General features: G+C 46.9%; 1 protein-coding gene across 1 annotated transcript in view; it reads left to right on the forward strand.

Moving 5' to 3' along the window:
• Positions 1–1,753: 1,753 nt before the first annotated feature.
• The window catches only part of LOC137538585 (catalase-like), a 68,464-nt gene continuing 55,841 nt past the window's right edge, over positions 1,754–14,376 (forward strand). The window contains exon 1 of the mRNA XM_068260844.1: positions 1,754–1,867. Within this exon, the coding sequence (XP_068116945.1) occupies positions 1,841–1,867 (27 nt within the window). The 5' untranslated portion in view covers positions 1,754–1,840. The remainder of the gene's footprint in view (positions 1,868–14,376) is intronic.

The following is a 14,376-nucleotide window of genomic DNA, read 5'->3' on the forward strand; positions in this document are numbered from 1 at the left end:
TTCCTAGTGTGTAGGGGCCCATACACCTAATGATTTTCCTGCCGATATACAGCAGATTCCATCACTGTGATCGAATCTGCTGTGAAATCGTTTAGCAAAGGATTGATTTCCGTCCGAAATCAATCGTTCCCGTCGAGCCGTCCATGTGGAAGATTTTTCTCGATCGCCGGCGGGTCGGGAGTGTGACGACAGTGGCGTTCGAATGCCCGACAACCGATGCAATACAGCGGCAATACATTACCTGATGTGGCCGGCGCGTGTCCCCGCTGTCACCGCTGCTCCTTCTCCGCTGGGCTCCGAGTCCAGCAGGCTTCACTTCTTCCTGTCCCGGCAGGAAGGTTAAACAGTAGAGCGCCCTCTACTGTTCAAACTTCCCCGGACAGAAAGAAGACGTGAAGCCGGCCGGAACCTGGAGCCCAGTGGAGAAGAAGGCAGCGGGGACACGTGGCGGCGGAGCAGGTAATGTATGCGGGAGGGGGGGGGGGGTGGGGGCAGCAGGCTGAAATCGATTCACAATCTGTTTGTATTAAAGGCAGCCATACAATCCCTCTCTGTTCAGATTCGATCAGAGAGGGATCTATCTGTTGGTCGAATCTGATGGCAAATCGACCAGTGTATGGCCACCTTGTGGCACACATCAGATAGATTCCTGTCAGATTCGACTTGACAGGCATCTGACAGAAATCTATCTGATGGTCGAATCTGCTGCAAATGTGTATGGCCACCATTTGGCTGCAGTAGTGGCTGTTCTGAATCATACACCAGAAACAAGCATGCAGCTAATCCAGTCTGACTTCAGTCAGAGCACCCAGGGCCGGCCCGCTCATGAGGCGGGGTGAAACTTTTGCCTCAGGCGGCACATTTCTAGGGGCGGCATCCGCCCGTCGGTGGGTGCGGGGAGCCGGCCGCCGAGCTGGAGGGGTAGCAGGCAGGACGGGGGTATTGGGCCTAGCGGCGGGGAGGAGGTCGGACCCCCCCCCCTGTCCCTCGCCTGGGTCCCCCGTCCTCCGCTCCCCTCCAGCCTTAAATAGATCAGAAGCGCTACTCGTAAGAGGCAGTGGACGGGGAGGACTCACCTCTTCCTCGATCCAGCGTGCGCTCCACTGACGTCAGCAATAATTTTTTCTAAATTTGCCTCAGGCGGCAAAAAGTCTAGGGCCGGCGCTGAGAGCACCTGATCTGCATTCCTGTTCTGGGGCTGTGGCTAAAAGTATTAGGGCTCGTTTCCACCAGTGCGGCGTGCGTCTCGCAGACGCACGCTGGCACTGAGCGGGTGGGTGGGATCGCAGGCGAATCCCATGAGCCGTGCCATGCAACCTCCGCCGCGAATTCTGCGAGGGGTTCCGGCCGAATCGCTCCCGCAAGCGATTCGGCCGCGGCGCCGCTATCCCCTATGGCAGAGTTTCCCCGTGCGATTCATGTGCGGGGAAACTCTGCGGAATCGCAGCGGAAACCGCGATAGTGGAAACGGGCCCTCAGAGACACAGGATCAGCAGGAGAGTCAGGCAACTGGTATTAATTTAAAAGGTAAAATCCACATCCTTCTCAGTGTAAGTTCCCTTAAACCGCACAAGTATTTGCTATTCCCGGCTGCGGAGGGGAGGAGGAAGGGCTGAAGTCTTGCATATTGTATTCTAGCCGGGCAGGGTGTTTGCACTGCCACTAATGCAGGGATTTGGCAATATCAGGCCACACACATTTCTAGGGGAGGGAGTGGAAGTCCTGGTGGAGGAGGGAGGGCAGGAAATGCTGGGAGGGTGGTTATAAATGACTTAAGTGTGCAAAACTCTCAACTTACAGGTATCAGAGATCTGATTATACCGAAGAGAAGACCCAGAGAATGGAGTCCTCCGGAGCACCCAGCCAGGTACAGGAGACCAGCAGGTTATAAGGGGGACCTCTAGCAGTGAGAGTACTGGCAGAGCCTGATGTAGGATTCCCTAGCTTGGCATGTCTATGAAGGGAGTGCAGGTGCTCTGTGTGCCAAGCCTCTGGATAAGTAGATGGAATGTGTGGGCACAGGGTCATGCATAGGGTAACTCGAGATACCGTCTAAGCCTTACGCTGCTATCGCTGCACACCCAGCCCTCAAAATGCAAATCTAACAGAATCATTTTCAGTAAGAAGATACTGATCGGACCACACCTGTCAGATTTACACTGTCATTTGATAATGATAGATGCAGTTACTGTTATTATGTATTTACATAGTACTGGCATCTTCTGCAGCACTATACAGAGTACATAGTCATGTCACTGATTGTCCTCAGAGGAGCTCACAATCTAATCCTACCATAGTCACAGTCTAATGTCCTACCATATTATTATTATTATGTATTTATATAGCACTGACATCTTCTGCAGCACATTACAGAGTACATAGTCATGTCACTGATTGTCCTCAGAGGAGCTCACAATCTAATCCTACCATAGTCACAGTCTAATGTCCTACCATATTATTATTATGTATTTATATAGCACTGACATCTTCTGCAGCACATTACAGAGTACATAGTCATGTCACTGACTGTCCTCAGAGGAGCTCACAATCTAATTCTACCATAGTCATAGTCTAATGTCCTACCATATTATTATTATGTATTTATATAGCACTGACATCTTCTGCAGCACATTACAGAGTACATAGTCATGTCACTGACTGTCCTCAGAGGAGCTCACAATCTAATCCTACCATAGTCATAGTGTAATGTCCTACCATATTATTATTATTATGTATTTATATAGCACTGGCATCTTCTGCAGCACTTTACAGAGTACATAGTCATGTCACTGACTGCCCTCAGAGGAGCTCACAATCTAATCCTACCATAGTCATACTCCAATGCCCTACCATATTATTATTATTATGTATTTATATAGCAGTGACATCTCATGCAGCACATTACAGAGTACATAGTCATGTCACTGACTGTCCTCAGAGGAGCTCACACTCTAATCCTACCATAGTCATAGCCCAATGTCCTACCATATTATTATTATTATGTATTTATATAGCACTGACATCATCTGCAGCACATTACAGAGTACATAGTCATGTCACTGACTGTCCTCAGAGGAGCTCACAATCTAATTCTACCATAGTCATAGTCTATTGTCCTACTATATTATCATTACCGTACCGTATCTATTTATATAGCACTGACATCTTCTGCAGCACTGTACAGAGTACAAAGTCATGTCACTGACTGTCCTCAGAGGAGATCACAATCTAATTCTACCATAGTCATAGCCTAATGTCCCACCATATTCGTATTATTATTATTATGTATTTATATAGCACTGACATCTTCTGCAGCACTGTACAGAGTACAAAGTCATGTCACTGACTGTCCTCAGAAGAGTTCACAGTGTAACCCCTACCAAAGCCATAGTATGATATCCTTATGTACACTTATGTTGTAACATTTTTCAGCAGCCAAGTTCCTATCCTGAAACAGATGCAAGGAGTGCCAGTTGGCCACACACACAAAAGCATCAGTTAGCATTAGTTGTATAAATCACATGACCAGCTCAATAACTGATCAGTATAGTTATGTGTCTGCTTTATGACAGCTGCAGTGCTGCACTGTATTAGGCAGTTTGTTATCAGTATTCTGATTACCTGGACATTATCGATCTGTACAATCACACAATCACATCTCTGTACTGTACTTGAGGAGTAAACAGTTAATGACTGGAGTCAGAGGTGTGTTAGCAGCAGTGTATACACAGCCTCCAGCGTTCGCTCCCCGAGCATGCTGGGACTTGCGCCACTGCCAAGATTGGGGAGGAAAACAATGCTATGGTTTCCTAATATGAGATATAGCTGTTAATTATTGATCCCAAAGCTTATCACACCCTACTTCCTTCCTAGATGATAGACCGCACCCCTTCATCGCATCATTTTCCAGGTCGTTAATTTTGGGAATGGGAAGATTATAATTCACATACAGGCAGTTTACACCACGGTTATTTTAAAGCAAGGCTGTCAAACTCAAAAATACAAAGTGGGCAGAAATTGAGCACTGGGACCAAGTAGAAAACTAACATTAAAGGAGAACTGAAGTGAGAGGTATATGGAGGCTGCCATGTTTATTTCCTGTTAAGCAATACCAGTTGCCTGGCTGTCCTGCTGATCCTCTGCCTCTAATACTATTAGCAATAGCCCCTGAACAAGCATGCAGCAGATCAGGTGTTTCTGACTTTAACCACTTTGTCCTCCTTGACGTAGTTCAACGTCAAGGAGGACATGTGCGCTCCGCGTGCACGCGCACTCCCGGCCGCGGATTCGTTAGCACAGGAATCAGTGAATCGGGCCATGGTGCCCGATCACTGATTCCTCTCCCCCGCAGAAAAAGCGACAGCTTCTCTCGGAAGCTTCGCTTTTTCTGACTCCTATGCCTCTCTAAGCGTACATTGTACGCGTACATTGTACGCTTAGAGTGACGTCATGTAAACAAACTCATTATTTTGAAAAAAGTGATACAGCGGTGACCTTTCTTGACCTGCGAATTATGGTCAGGAATGATGTTTTGTGTTGCGAGGGGTATAGGAAGCCGACGGCAACTAATTCTTTTCTTCATGCCAAGAGCTTTCATCCTCAACATGTCGTAAAGGCCATTCCATACGGCCAATACTTGAGGTTGAGGAGAAATAATACCGATGAGGTGCAGTTTGAAATGCAGGCAGCGGATCTCACTAAGCGCCTGTCTGGTAGGGGATATGATGCCGCATTGCTGGAGCAGGCGTATACAAGGGCAAAACGTCAACCCAGGCTGGGTCTTCTAGTACCCAAAAATAAGTCGAGGTCCACACAGGACCGGATGACCTTTACTTTTGATTATACACCTATGGCAGATACGATTAGAAAAGTTGTCTTCACTAGTTGGTCCAGTGCTGGGCCGAAATTACGCATGAGCGTAATTACGCATCGTAATTCAATGTAAAATTACGCGTAAGCGCTACGCGTAACTTACGGTCTTACGCGTAATTATTTACGCGTAAGCAGTAAAGTGGTATCGTAATTACACTGTCTACCGTAATTGCTAGGTATGCGTAATTTTACGCATAATTACTAATGTAAAAACTCCCCTTTTCTAAGAGTAGCCAATCAGTCAACATCCTATGCAACCAATAGTATCTTCTCCCGCCCTTCAGTATAAGCATACGTTTTGACGCATACGAATGATATGTACGCAATAACTGTCACATTGCGTACAGTTACTGAGGCGCTAATCCTGATTTTACAGACTTTCTGTTGTCCCCATTTTTGCCTGATGAAGCGGGCTTGACCTGCGAAACGCGTTGCATTTCTGTTTAGGGTACCGTATAAATAAATGTGTTAATTTATACAAACAGGACTTCTTGTTTGCTTTTGGGAGGCAAGCCCACCACTTCCTCCGAGCATTTTTAAAGATTTTATGAATTTTTATCCTGCTTGCGCCTCTGTTCCACATTTGAATACACTGTGTCCACTCCTGGTGGAAGGGAGTACCACCCTCTTTCTTTTTCTACAGAGAGCGACTTCTTAGTCCTGAGTGAGGACAGGCTTAATCTCCTCACCTGCCTTTTTAGTGGTTGCCTGTATGGTAACCCATGTTTGTGAGTATATTTCTTGCACATTAACATTTGATCATATTATCTCAACATACTGCACCATATCGGGCTCTCGGTTTCTCTTTTTGTCAAAACAAAACACATAAATATTTACCTAAGGGTCTAAACTTTTTAAATATCTATGTAAAGATGAAATATTTCTTTTTTTTTTTTTTTTATAAGCTTGTAAATAGTGATGGATGCAAAACGGAAAAAATGCTTTTTTAATTCCAAATAAAATATTGGCGCCATACACTGTGATAGGGACATAATTTAAACAGTGAAATAACCGGGACAAATGGGCAAATACAATACGTGGGTTTTAATTATTGAGGTATGTATTAATTTAAAACTATAATGGGCGAAAACTGAGAAATAATGAATTTTTTCAGTTTTTTTCTTATTCTTACTGTGAAAATGCATTTACAGTAAGGTAATAATGTACCACCCAAAGAAAGCCTAATTGGTGGTGGAAAAAACAAGATATAGATCAGTTCATTGTGATAAGTAGTGATAAAGTTATAGGCTAATGAATGGGAGGTGAACATTGCTCGGATGCATAAAGTGAAAACGACTGAGAGCTTAAGTGGTTAAAGTCAGATCTGACAAGACTAGCTGCATGCTTGTTTCTGGTGTTATTCACATACTACTGCAGAGAAGTAGACCAGCAGGGCTGCCAGGCAACTGGTATTGATTAAAAGGAAATAAATATGACAGCCTCCGTATACTGTACCTCTTACTTCAGTTCCCCTTTAATGTCTAGTGACCATCTCCCTTCCTTATTCAGTTCCCTGGTGTCTAATGGCCCCTCCCTCTTCTATGCAGTTCACTGGTGTCTAATGGCTCCTCCCTCTTCTATGCAGTTCACTGGTGTCTAATGGCTCCTCCCTCTTCTATGCAGTTCACTGGTGTCTAATGGCTCCTCCCTCTTCTATGCAGTTCACTGGTGTCTAATGGCCCCTCCCTCTTCTATGCAGTTCACCGGTGTCTAATGGCTCCTCCCTCTTCTATGCAGTTCACTGGTGTCTAATGCCCCCTCCCTCCCTTATACAGTTCACTGGTGTCTAGTGGCCCCGTCCCATATACAGATCCCGGGTGTATAGTGGCTCCCTCCATCCCTTATACAGTTCCCTGGTGTGTAGTGGCCCCCTCCCTCCCTTATACAGTTCCCTGGTGTGTAGTGGCCCCCTCCCTTCCTTATACAGATCCCTGGTGTCTAGTGCTCACCCTCCCTCCCTTATACAGTTCCCTGGTGTGTATAGTGGCCCCCTCCCTTCCTTATACAGATCCCTGGTGTCTAGTGCTCACCCTCCCTCCCTTATACAGTTCCCTGGTGTGTAGTGGCGAGCTAGTGAAAAATGGCGCCAGGCGCGGGCGCTATAAAAATGGCGCCTTATTGAAAATCATTATTAAAGGATAGTTATCATTTTATAAGGTTAAAAAATGGCGCCGACCGTCAAAACGTTATATATCATTTCAAAACCTGCTTTTTTTTGTCCTGCCTGAACGATATTTATCGTTTTAAGCCCTGCTTAGCTGCCGTTTGGAAAATGTCTGCCCGACGACTTTAACGGTTTATAGAAAAGCCCCCTTAAATGCTAGAAACACCAAATTTGCAGGTTATGTTAAGAAGAAAATTGGGAACAAGAGGAAAAAATAATTTTTCAAAAAGACCTTACAGTTTTTGAGAAAATCAATTTTAAAATTCTCCTTCTAACCGTGGGAAAATTAAACGCCCGCCGACTTTAGCGGTTAATAGCAAAGCCTCTTTAAATGCCAGAAACACCAAATGTGTAGGGAAAGGTTAAGAAGAACAGTGGGAACAAGAGGGAAAAAAAATCAAAAAGACATTATACTTTTTGAGAAAATCGATTTTAAAAGTTCAAAGAAAAAAAACGATACATTTAAATGCTGCCGGTCAGCGTATGGGAAATATTTCCCAGCAGTTAATAGTAAAGGCCCCTTACATCCCAGCAACACCAAATTTGCAGGATATGTTAAAAAGATAGTGGGAAACAATATATTTTTTTAAAAATTAAAAATTTTTAATTTGGGGGAATGTTCTGTCTGAGTGTGGGAAATCTGAAAAAAAAAATGGCATGGGGACCCCCCTCCCGAGCCTCTGTAACCCCTTTTCCCCCATGCAGGCTGGGATAGCCAGAATTCTTCGCACCCTGAGCTATACCAGCCCGCATGGTCCATGGTATGGGGAGGCTCTGGGGAAGAGGGGCGGTCAAGCCTTCCCCTCTCCCCCCCAGCCGTTGTCCAATCCATGGACAAGGGGCTCCTCCCCACCTCCGGAGCCCCAGGAGGAGGTGGGGGCGACAACTCCCTGGGGGGGGGGGTTCATGGCAGCATCTGGGAGTCCCCTTTAAGAAGGGGACCCCAGATGCCCACCCCCCTCCCAGGAGAAATGAGTATAGGGGTACAAAGTACCCCTTACCCATTTCCACAAGGGTTAAAATGTAACAAAAACACAACCACGAGAAAAGTTTTTCAATATTCTTAATTAACCAGAAATACTTACCTGTACCTTTAAAAAAAATTTCCAATGCCAATATCCTCGGTAAATGATCCAACGAATACAGTATCCTCCAATCTTGCGATCCTCAATTAAGTTGATTGAAGATCTCCGCCGCCCCCCACATAGCAGAGAATGCATCCTGTGAGACGCATAGCTGCCGGCTCCTGCTGTCCTCCCCGCCTCCTCACCTGTCACCTCACCTAGCCTGGCACCTAGCACCACCCATGGGTGCTGCTAGGTGAGGGGTGACAGGTGCAGCCAGGTGGGGAGTAGAGCCGGGAGCCAGCAGCTACACGTCCACACAGGACAGATTCTAAGCTATACTAACTACTATGAATGAGCCGGTTCTTTTTGTATTGAATTGAATGAATCAGTTCAGAGTCGATTCATTCGATTCAAGCTAGGTGAGGTGAGGTGCCAGGCTAGGTGAGGTGACAGGTGAGGAGGCGGGGAGGACAGCAGGAGCCGGCAGCTATGCGTCTCACAGGATGCATTCTCTGCTATGTGGGGGGCGGCGGAGATCTTCAATCAACTTAATTGAGGATCGCAAGATTGGAGGATACTGTATTCGTTGGATCATTTACCGAGGATATTGGCATTGGAAATTTTTTTTAAAGGGTCAGGTAAGTATTTCTGGTTAATTAAGAATATTAAAAAACTTTTCTCGTGGTTGTGTTTTTATTACATTTTAACCCTTGTGGAAATGGGTAAGGGGTACTTTGTACCCCTATACTCATTTCTCCTGGGAGGGGGGTGGGCATCTGGGGTCCCCTTCTTAAAGGGGACTCCCAGATGCCGCCATGCACCCTCCCCAGGGAGTCGTCGCCCCCACCTCCTCCTGGGGCACCGGAGGTGGGGAAGAGCCCCTTGTCCATGGATTGGACAAAGGCTCCGGGGAGGTGGAGGGGAAGGCTTGGCCGCCCCTCCACCCCCCCATACCATGGACCATGCATGCTGGTATAGCTCAGGGTGCGAAGACCCAGTCGGCCGGGGCTCCGCATTCTGGCTATCCCAGCCTGCATGGGAGACGAGGGGTTACAGAGCCTCCAGAGGGGGGACCCCACGTCGTTTTTTTTTTTTTAATGTCCCACCATCTGAACATGAAAAAAAGTTAATAGCAAATTTAAAAAAACAAAATGGCGTGGGGTCCCCCCTCTGGAGGCTCTGTAACCCCTTGTCTCCCATTCAGGCTGGGATAGCCAGATTACAGAGCCCCAGCAGCTGTAATCCCCCCTGTGTTTGCCTATGATAGCCACATATCACCGGGGAGGTCCAGAGAGCATACAGGAGATTTGTGTCATTCTTCTATGACTGTGATGTCATCAGGAGTAGACAAGAGGAACTAGCTGCTCCTTAAAGCAATCTTAGCGCAGTGGCGCAATGCGACAGAAGTTTTCCTGCTGTTGCCAATTTCCTGACTTTACCACAAACACTGTTGGGTAACAGAGAACCCAAAGTGAAAATACACTGAGGTGATAAACAGTATCTACCCTTCTAATCCCAAAAATGACTTTTTTTTTTAGAGATCCCACAGTATTATTATCATGTTATGTTTAAAGAAAACCTGAACTGAAAATTAAAAGTGAAAATAAGCATACACAAGTCATACTTACCTTCCATGTAGTCTACTCCTCAGTGTCTTTCTCCTGTCCCGCGTCCTGTTTGTTCACTGTGATCAAGGGAATTTTAAGTCCTCCATTTTGAAAATGGCCATTACCCATAATGGCTTTCTGGTCAGCACACAGTTAAACTGTAACACCGCCCACCTGAGCCATAGGGAAATATAGACATTACTTGGCACATCAGTTGTCCTCTCAGCTATAATTGACAGCAACTGATATTTTACTGACAGCAACTGATATATTTCAGATCTGACAAAATGTTGTCAGAACTGGAAGGGATCATTGCTAGAAGAAAATGGTGAGCTTCTGAGAGGAAGGGCAAGGTAACTATTTAATGTTCATTTGAAGTTACCTGATGTGTTTATTTTAAATAATTTTATTCAGTACAGGTTCCCTTTAAAAATGTAAAAAATAGATTTAGGCAAGGTTCGCTCTTATCAAAAATTGGGAGCAGATGCCAAATTTACACACTCAATGAAGATTTGCACTTATGTTTGGCAAATTGCGTTCGCCTCTTTGCATGCGTCAAAAAAAATATATTTCTTTCAGCAGAAATTCACATATCACATGCAAAGCCTCATTGAGATACTCTGGAAGAACGTGTGCAAATACCCCCAACAAACGAAAGCAAAAAGTGTTCGGAAAATTCACAAGCAAAAAGAAGTTCACAGTTTTCACACTGATAAGTGTGAACCCTTCCTTATCGTTTTATTTTCTCTGCTCATTGGCACAGTCTTTCTTATAGTATTTCCGTGTCCCTGAGCTAAAGTATTTAAAACTATTGACCTTTTTTAATCTATTCCCTGAATTTATAAACATCAACAGCTGAGACACCGGGTGAAATTCTATGACATTGGCCTCAATTCATAAAGCATTCCTGCATGCGGTAATGCTGAAAACAGCAGACTTTCCCGAGCACTTAGCAAAGTGTAAATTCATAAAGGCTGTTACCGCATGAAAAGCTGAAATTACTGAGCAGTGAGGAAAATTACCGACTTGGCTGTAATTACCTCCAACACATGTCAGTAAATTGTCAGCAAATGTCAATTCATAAAGCCTTCAACAAGCGGTAAGCCTGACAATAATTACCGACACCTCTGGTGAGGTCTAAACAAGTTACCGACACCTCTGGTGAGGTCTTAACAATGCAAAGTGCAGGGAGCCGAAGTCTCTGTGAGTCTGTGCAGGGAGCCGAAGTCTCTGTGAGTCTGTGCAGGGAGCCGAAGTCTCTGTGAGTCTGTGCAGGGAGCCGAAGTCCGTGTGAGTCATCTGTGCAGGGAGCCGAAGTCCGTGTGAGTCATCTGTGCAGGGAGCCGAAGTCTGTGTGAGTCATCTGTGCAGGGAGCCGAAGTCTGTGTGAGTCATTTGTGGAGGGAGCCTGTCATGATCGCTGCTGCAGCAGGTGCTGTTGGCAGTAGTAGTGCTGCAGCTCAGGCAGTTCTGATCTCTTTCCATGCAAGCTGCATAGCTTTGTCTGCCTTTCCCTGCTGTCAGCTTGTGACTGATTATCATTCACCTGTGTGGGAATCTGCATGTCTGCTCCCATTGGATGACCTCAGTATAAAGATCTGCTTCCTGCAGGACTCATCGGGTTATCATAGCTTCAGTTTAAGCCTGTCTTGCTGTTGCTTCAGCCCCCGATCGTGTTTCTTGTTCTAAAGATACTCTGCTGGTCTTTGCATCATATATTGGTTCATTGCCCATATATATGCATACCAGCACGTTTATTATTTTCCTTGTATTCGTGTTACGTTGATACATTAGTGTCGCTGATGTATACGTACACGAACTGTTTATATCCTGTGTGCAGTTAGTCAGCTTTCCAGCACGTTTTGGTAGGTTGCGCGTATCGTGATCACCCGTGCTGAGTTAGTTACCCTGCTCCTGGTTCTGTTTGTGGATTGCGTTCATCTCTGCGAAGAGATAACGAATCCTTCTGAATCCTGTTCTGTTACCGTTTGTGGATTGCGTTCATCTCTGCAAAGAGATAACGAATCCTTCTGAATCCTGTTCTGTTACTGTTTGTGGATTGCGTACATCTCTGCGAAGAGATAACGAATCCTTCTGAATCCTGTTCTGTTACCGTTTGTGGATTGCGTTCATCTCTGCGAAGAGATAGCGAATCCTTCTGAGTCCTGTTCCCTGTATTACTCCAGTCCTAGTCAGTGTTCCTGCTTATGTCATATATCGGTTCATTGCCGATATACAGGCCCGCCATCAGGGGGGTACAACCGTGACTTCCGTCACGGGCCCGGGCCAGGCCCAGGGCCCGCAGCCTCGGGCCCCCCCGCCAGGCATCAACCTGCTGTCTCTTCCGGCCCCCCCTCCCCCAGCGGCCGTCGCTGTTAATACCTTAGCAGCGGCCGCTCTCCCCTCTCCGGCGCCTGTACTTTCCAGCAGCATCTCTCGGCTGCTGTGTGTGTGATGATGCGACAGGAAGCATGGCTCGGTTCCCATAGTAACGGCGATACACATCGCCGTTACAGGAAGCCGCTGCTCTGCTTCCTGCTGCATCATCACACACAGCAGCCGAGAGATGCTGCTGGAAAGTACAGGCGCCGGAGAGGGGAGAGCGGCCGCTGTGAAGGTAACAGCGGCGGGGGCGAGCAGGGGGCACCACCTACCCATACTGGGGAACTATACTGGGGCACTATACTGGCTATACTGGGGCACTACACTGGCTATACTGGGGCGCTATACTGACTATACTGGGGCACTGTACTGGCTATACTGAGGCACAATAGTGGGGGCAACTATACTAGCTATACTGGGGCCCTATACTAGCTATACTGGGGCACTATACGGGCTATACTGGGGCACTATACTGGCTATACTGGGGAACTGTACTGGCTATACTGGGGCACTGTACTGGCTATACTGGGGCACTATACTGGCTATACTGGGGCACTATACTGGCTATACTGGGGCACTATACTAGCTATACTGGGGCACTATACTGGCTATACTGGGGCACTGTACTGGCTATACTGGGGCACTGTACTGGCTATACTGGGGCACTGTACTGGCTATACTGGGGCACTGTACTGGCTATACTGGGGCACTGTACTGGCTATACTGGGGCACTATACTGGGGCACTATACTGGCTATACTGGGGCACTGTACTGGCTATACTGGGGCACTATACTAGCTATACTGGGGCACTATACTGGCTATACTGGGGCACTATACTGGCTATACTGGGGCACTGTACTGGCTATACTGGGGCACTGTACTAGCTATACTGGGGCACAATAGTGGGGGCAACTATACTAGCTATACTGGGGCACTATACTGGCTATACTGGGGCACTATACTGGCTATACTGGGGCACTGTACTGGCTATACTGGGGCACTGTACTAGCTATACTGGGGCACAATAGTGGGGGCAACTATACTAGCTATACTGGGGCACTATACTGGCTATACTGGGGCACTGTACTGGCTATACTAGGGCACTATACTGGCTATACTGGGGCACTGTACTGGCTATACTGGGGCACTGTACTGGCTATACTGGGGCACAATAGTGGGGGCAACTATACTAGCTATACTGGGGCACTATACTGGGGCACTATACTGGCTATACTGGGGCACTATACTGGCTATACTGGGGCACTGTACTGGCTATACTGGGGCACTGTACTAGCTATACTGGGGCACAATAGTGGGGGCAACTATACTAGCTATACTGGGGCACTATACTAGCTATACTGGGGCACTATACTGGCTATACTGGGGCACTATACTGGGGCACTATACTGGCTATACTGGGGCACTTTACTGGCTATACTGGGGCACAATAGTGGGGGCAACTATACTAGCTATACTGGGGCACTATACTGGCTATACTGGGGCACTATACTGGCTATACTGGGGCACTATACTGGCTATACTGGGGCACTGTACTGGCTATACTGGGGCACTGTACTAGCTATACTGGGGCACAATAGTGGGGGCAACTATACTAGCTATACTGGGGCACTATACTAGCTATACTGGGGCACTATACTGGCTATACTGGGGCACTATACTGGGGCACTATACTGGCTATACTGGGGCACTATACTGGCTATACTGGGGCACTGTACTGGCTATACTGGGGCACTGTACTGGCTATACTGGGCACTGTACTGGGCGTGCACAGCAGTCTGTAGGGGGGCCCAGGCTTGATGTTGTGTGAGGGGCCCCAAAATTTCTGATGGCGGCCCTGCCGATATATACATATGTTAGTCAGACGTTACAAATAGTTTCATTGATAGCTGTAATTGTAATACGCTAGGAAAACATACTTATTGTATATTTGTCTGTGTTACCCTGGCGTCCTTGCTGACTCCCTCCATGGCCTATCCTCCACTCTCCCCACCCTAACCTGTCCTAATCTTGCTGCAGCTCAGTATCACCAAATTCTCTCATCAGCCCTAGAGAAAGCTGCTCCACCAATATTCCGCCGCAACCGACCCCCTAACCCCCAGCCCTGGCGCACTACCCATACTCGCAACCTCCAGAGGGAAACACGCGCCACTGAACGAAAATGGCGGAAAACTCGACTAAACCAGGATTTCCTACAGTACAAGACTAACCTGCAGCAGTTCCACACTGCCCTTGCTCATGCGAAGCAGGAATACTTTACCAAGC

This window comes from Hyperolius riggenbachi, chromosome 11 (genome assembly GCF_040937935.1).
Source record: "Hyperolius riggenbachi isolate aHypRig1 chromosome 11, aHypRig1.pri, whole genome shotgun sequence".
Lineage (NCBI taxonomy): Eukaryota > Metazoa > Chordata > Amphibia > Anura > Hyperoliidae > Hyperolius > Hyperolius riggenbachi.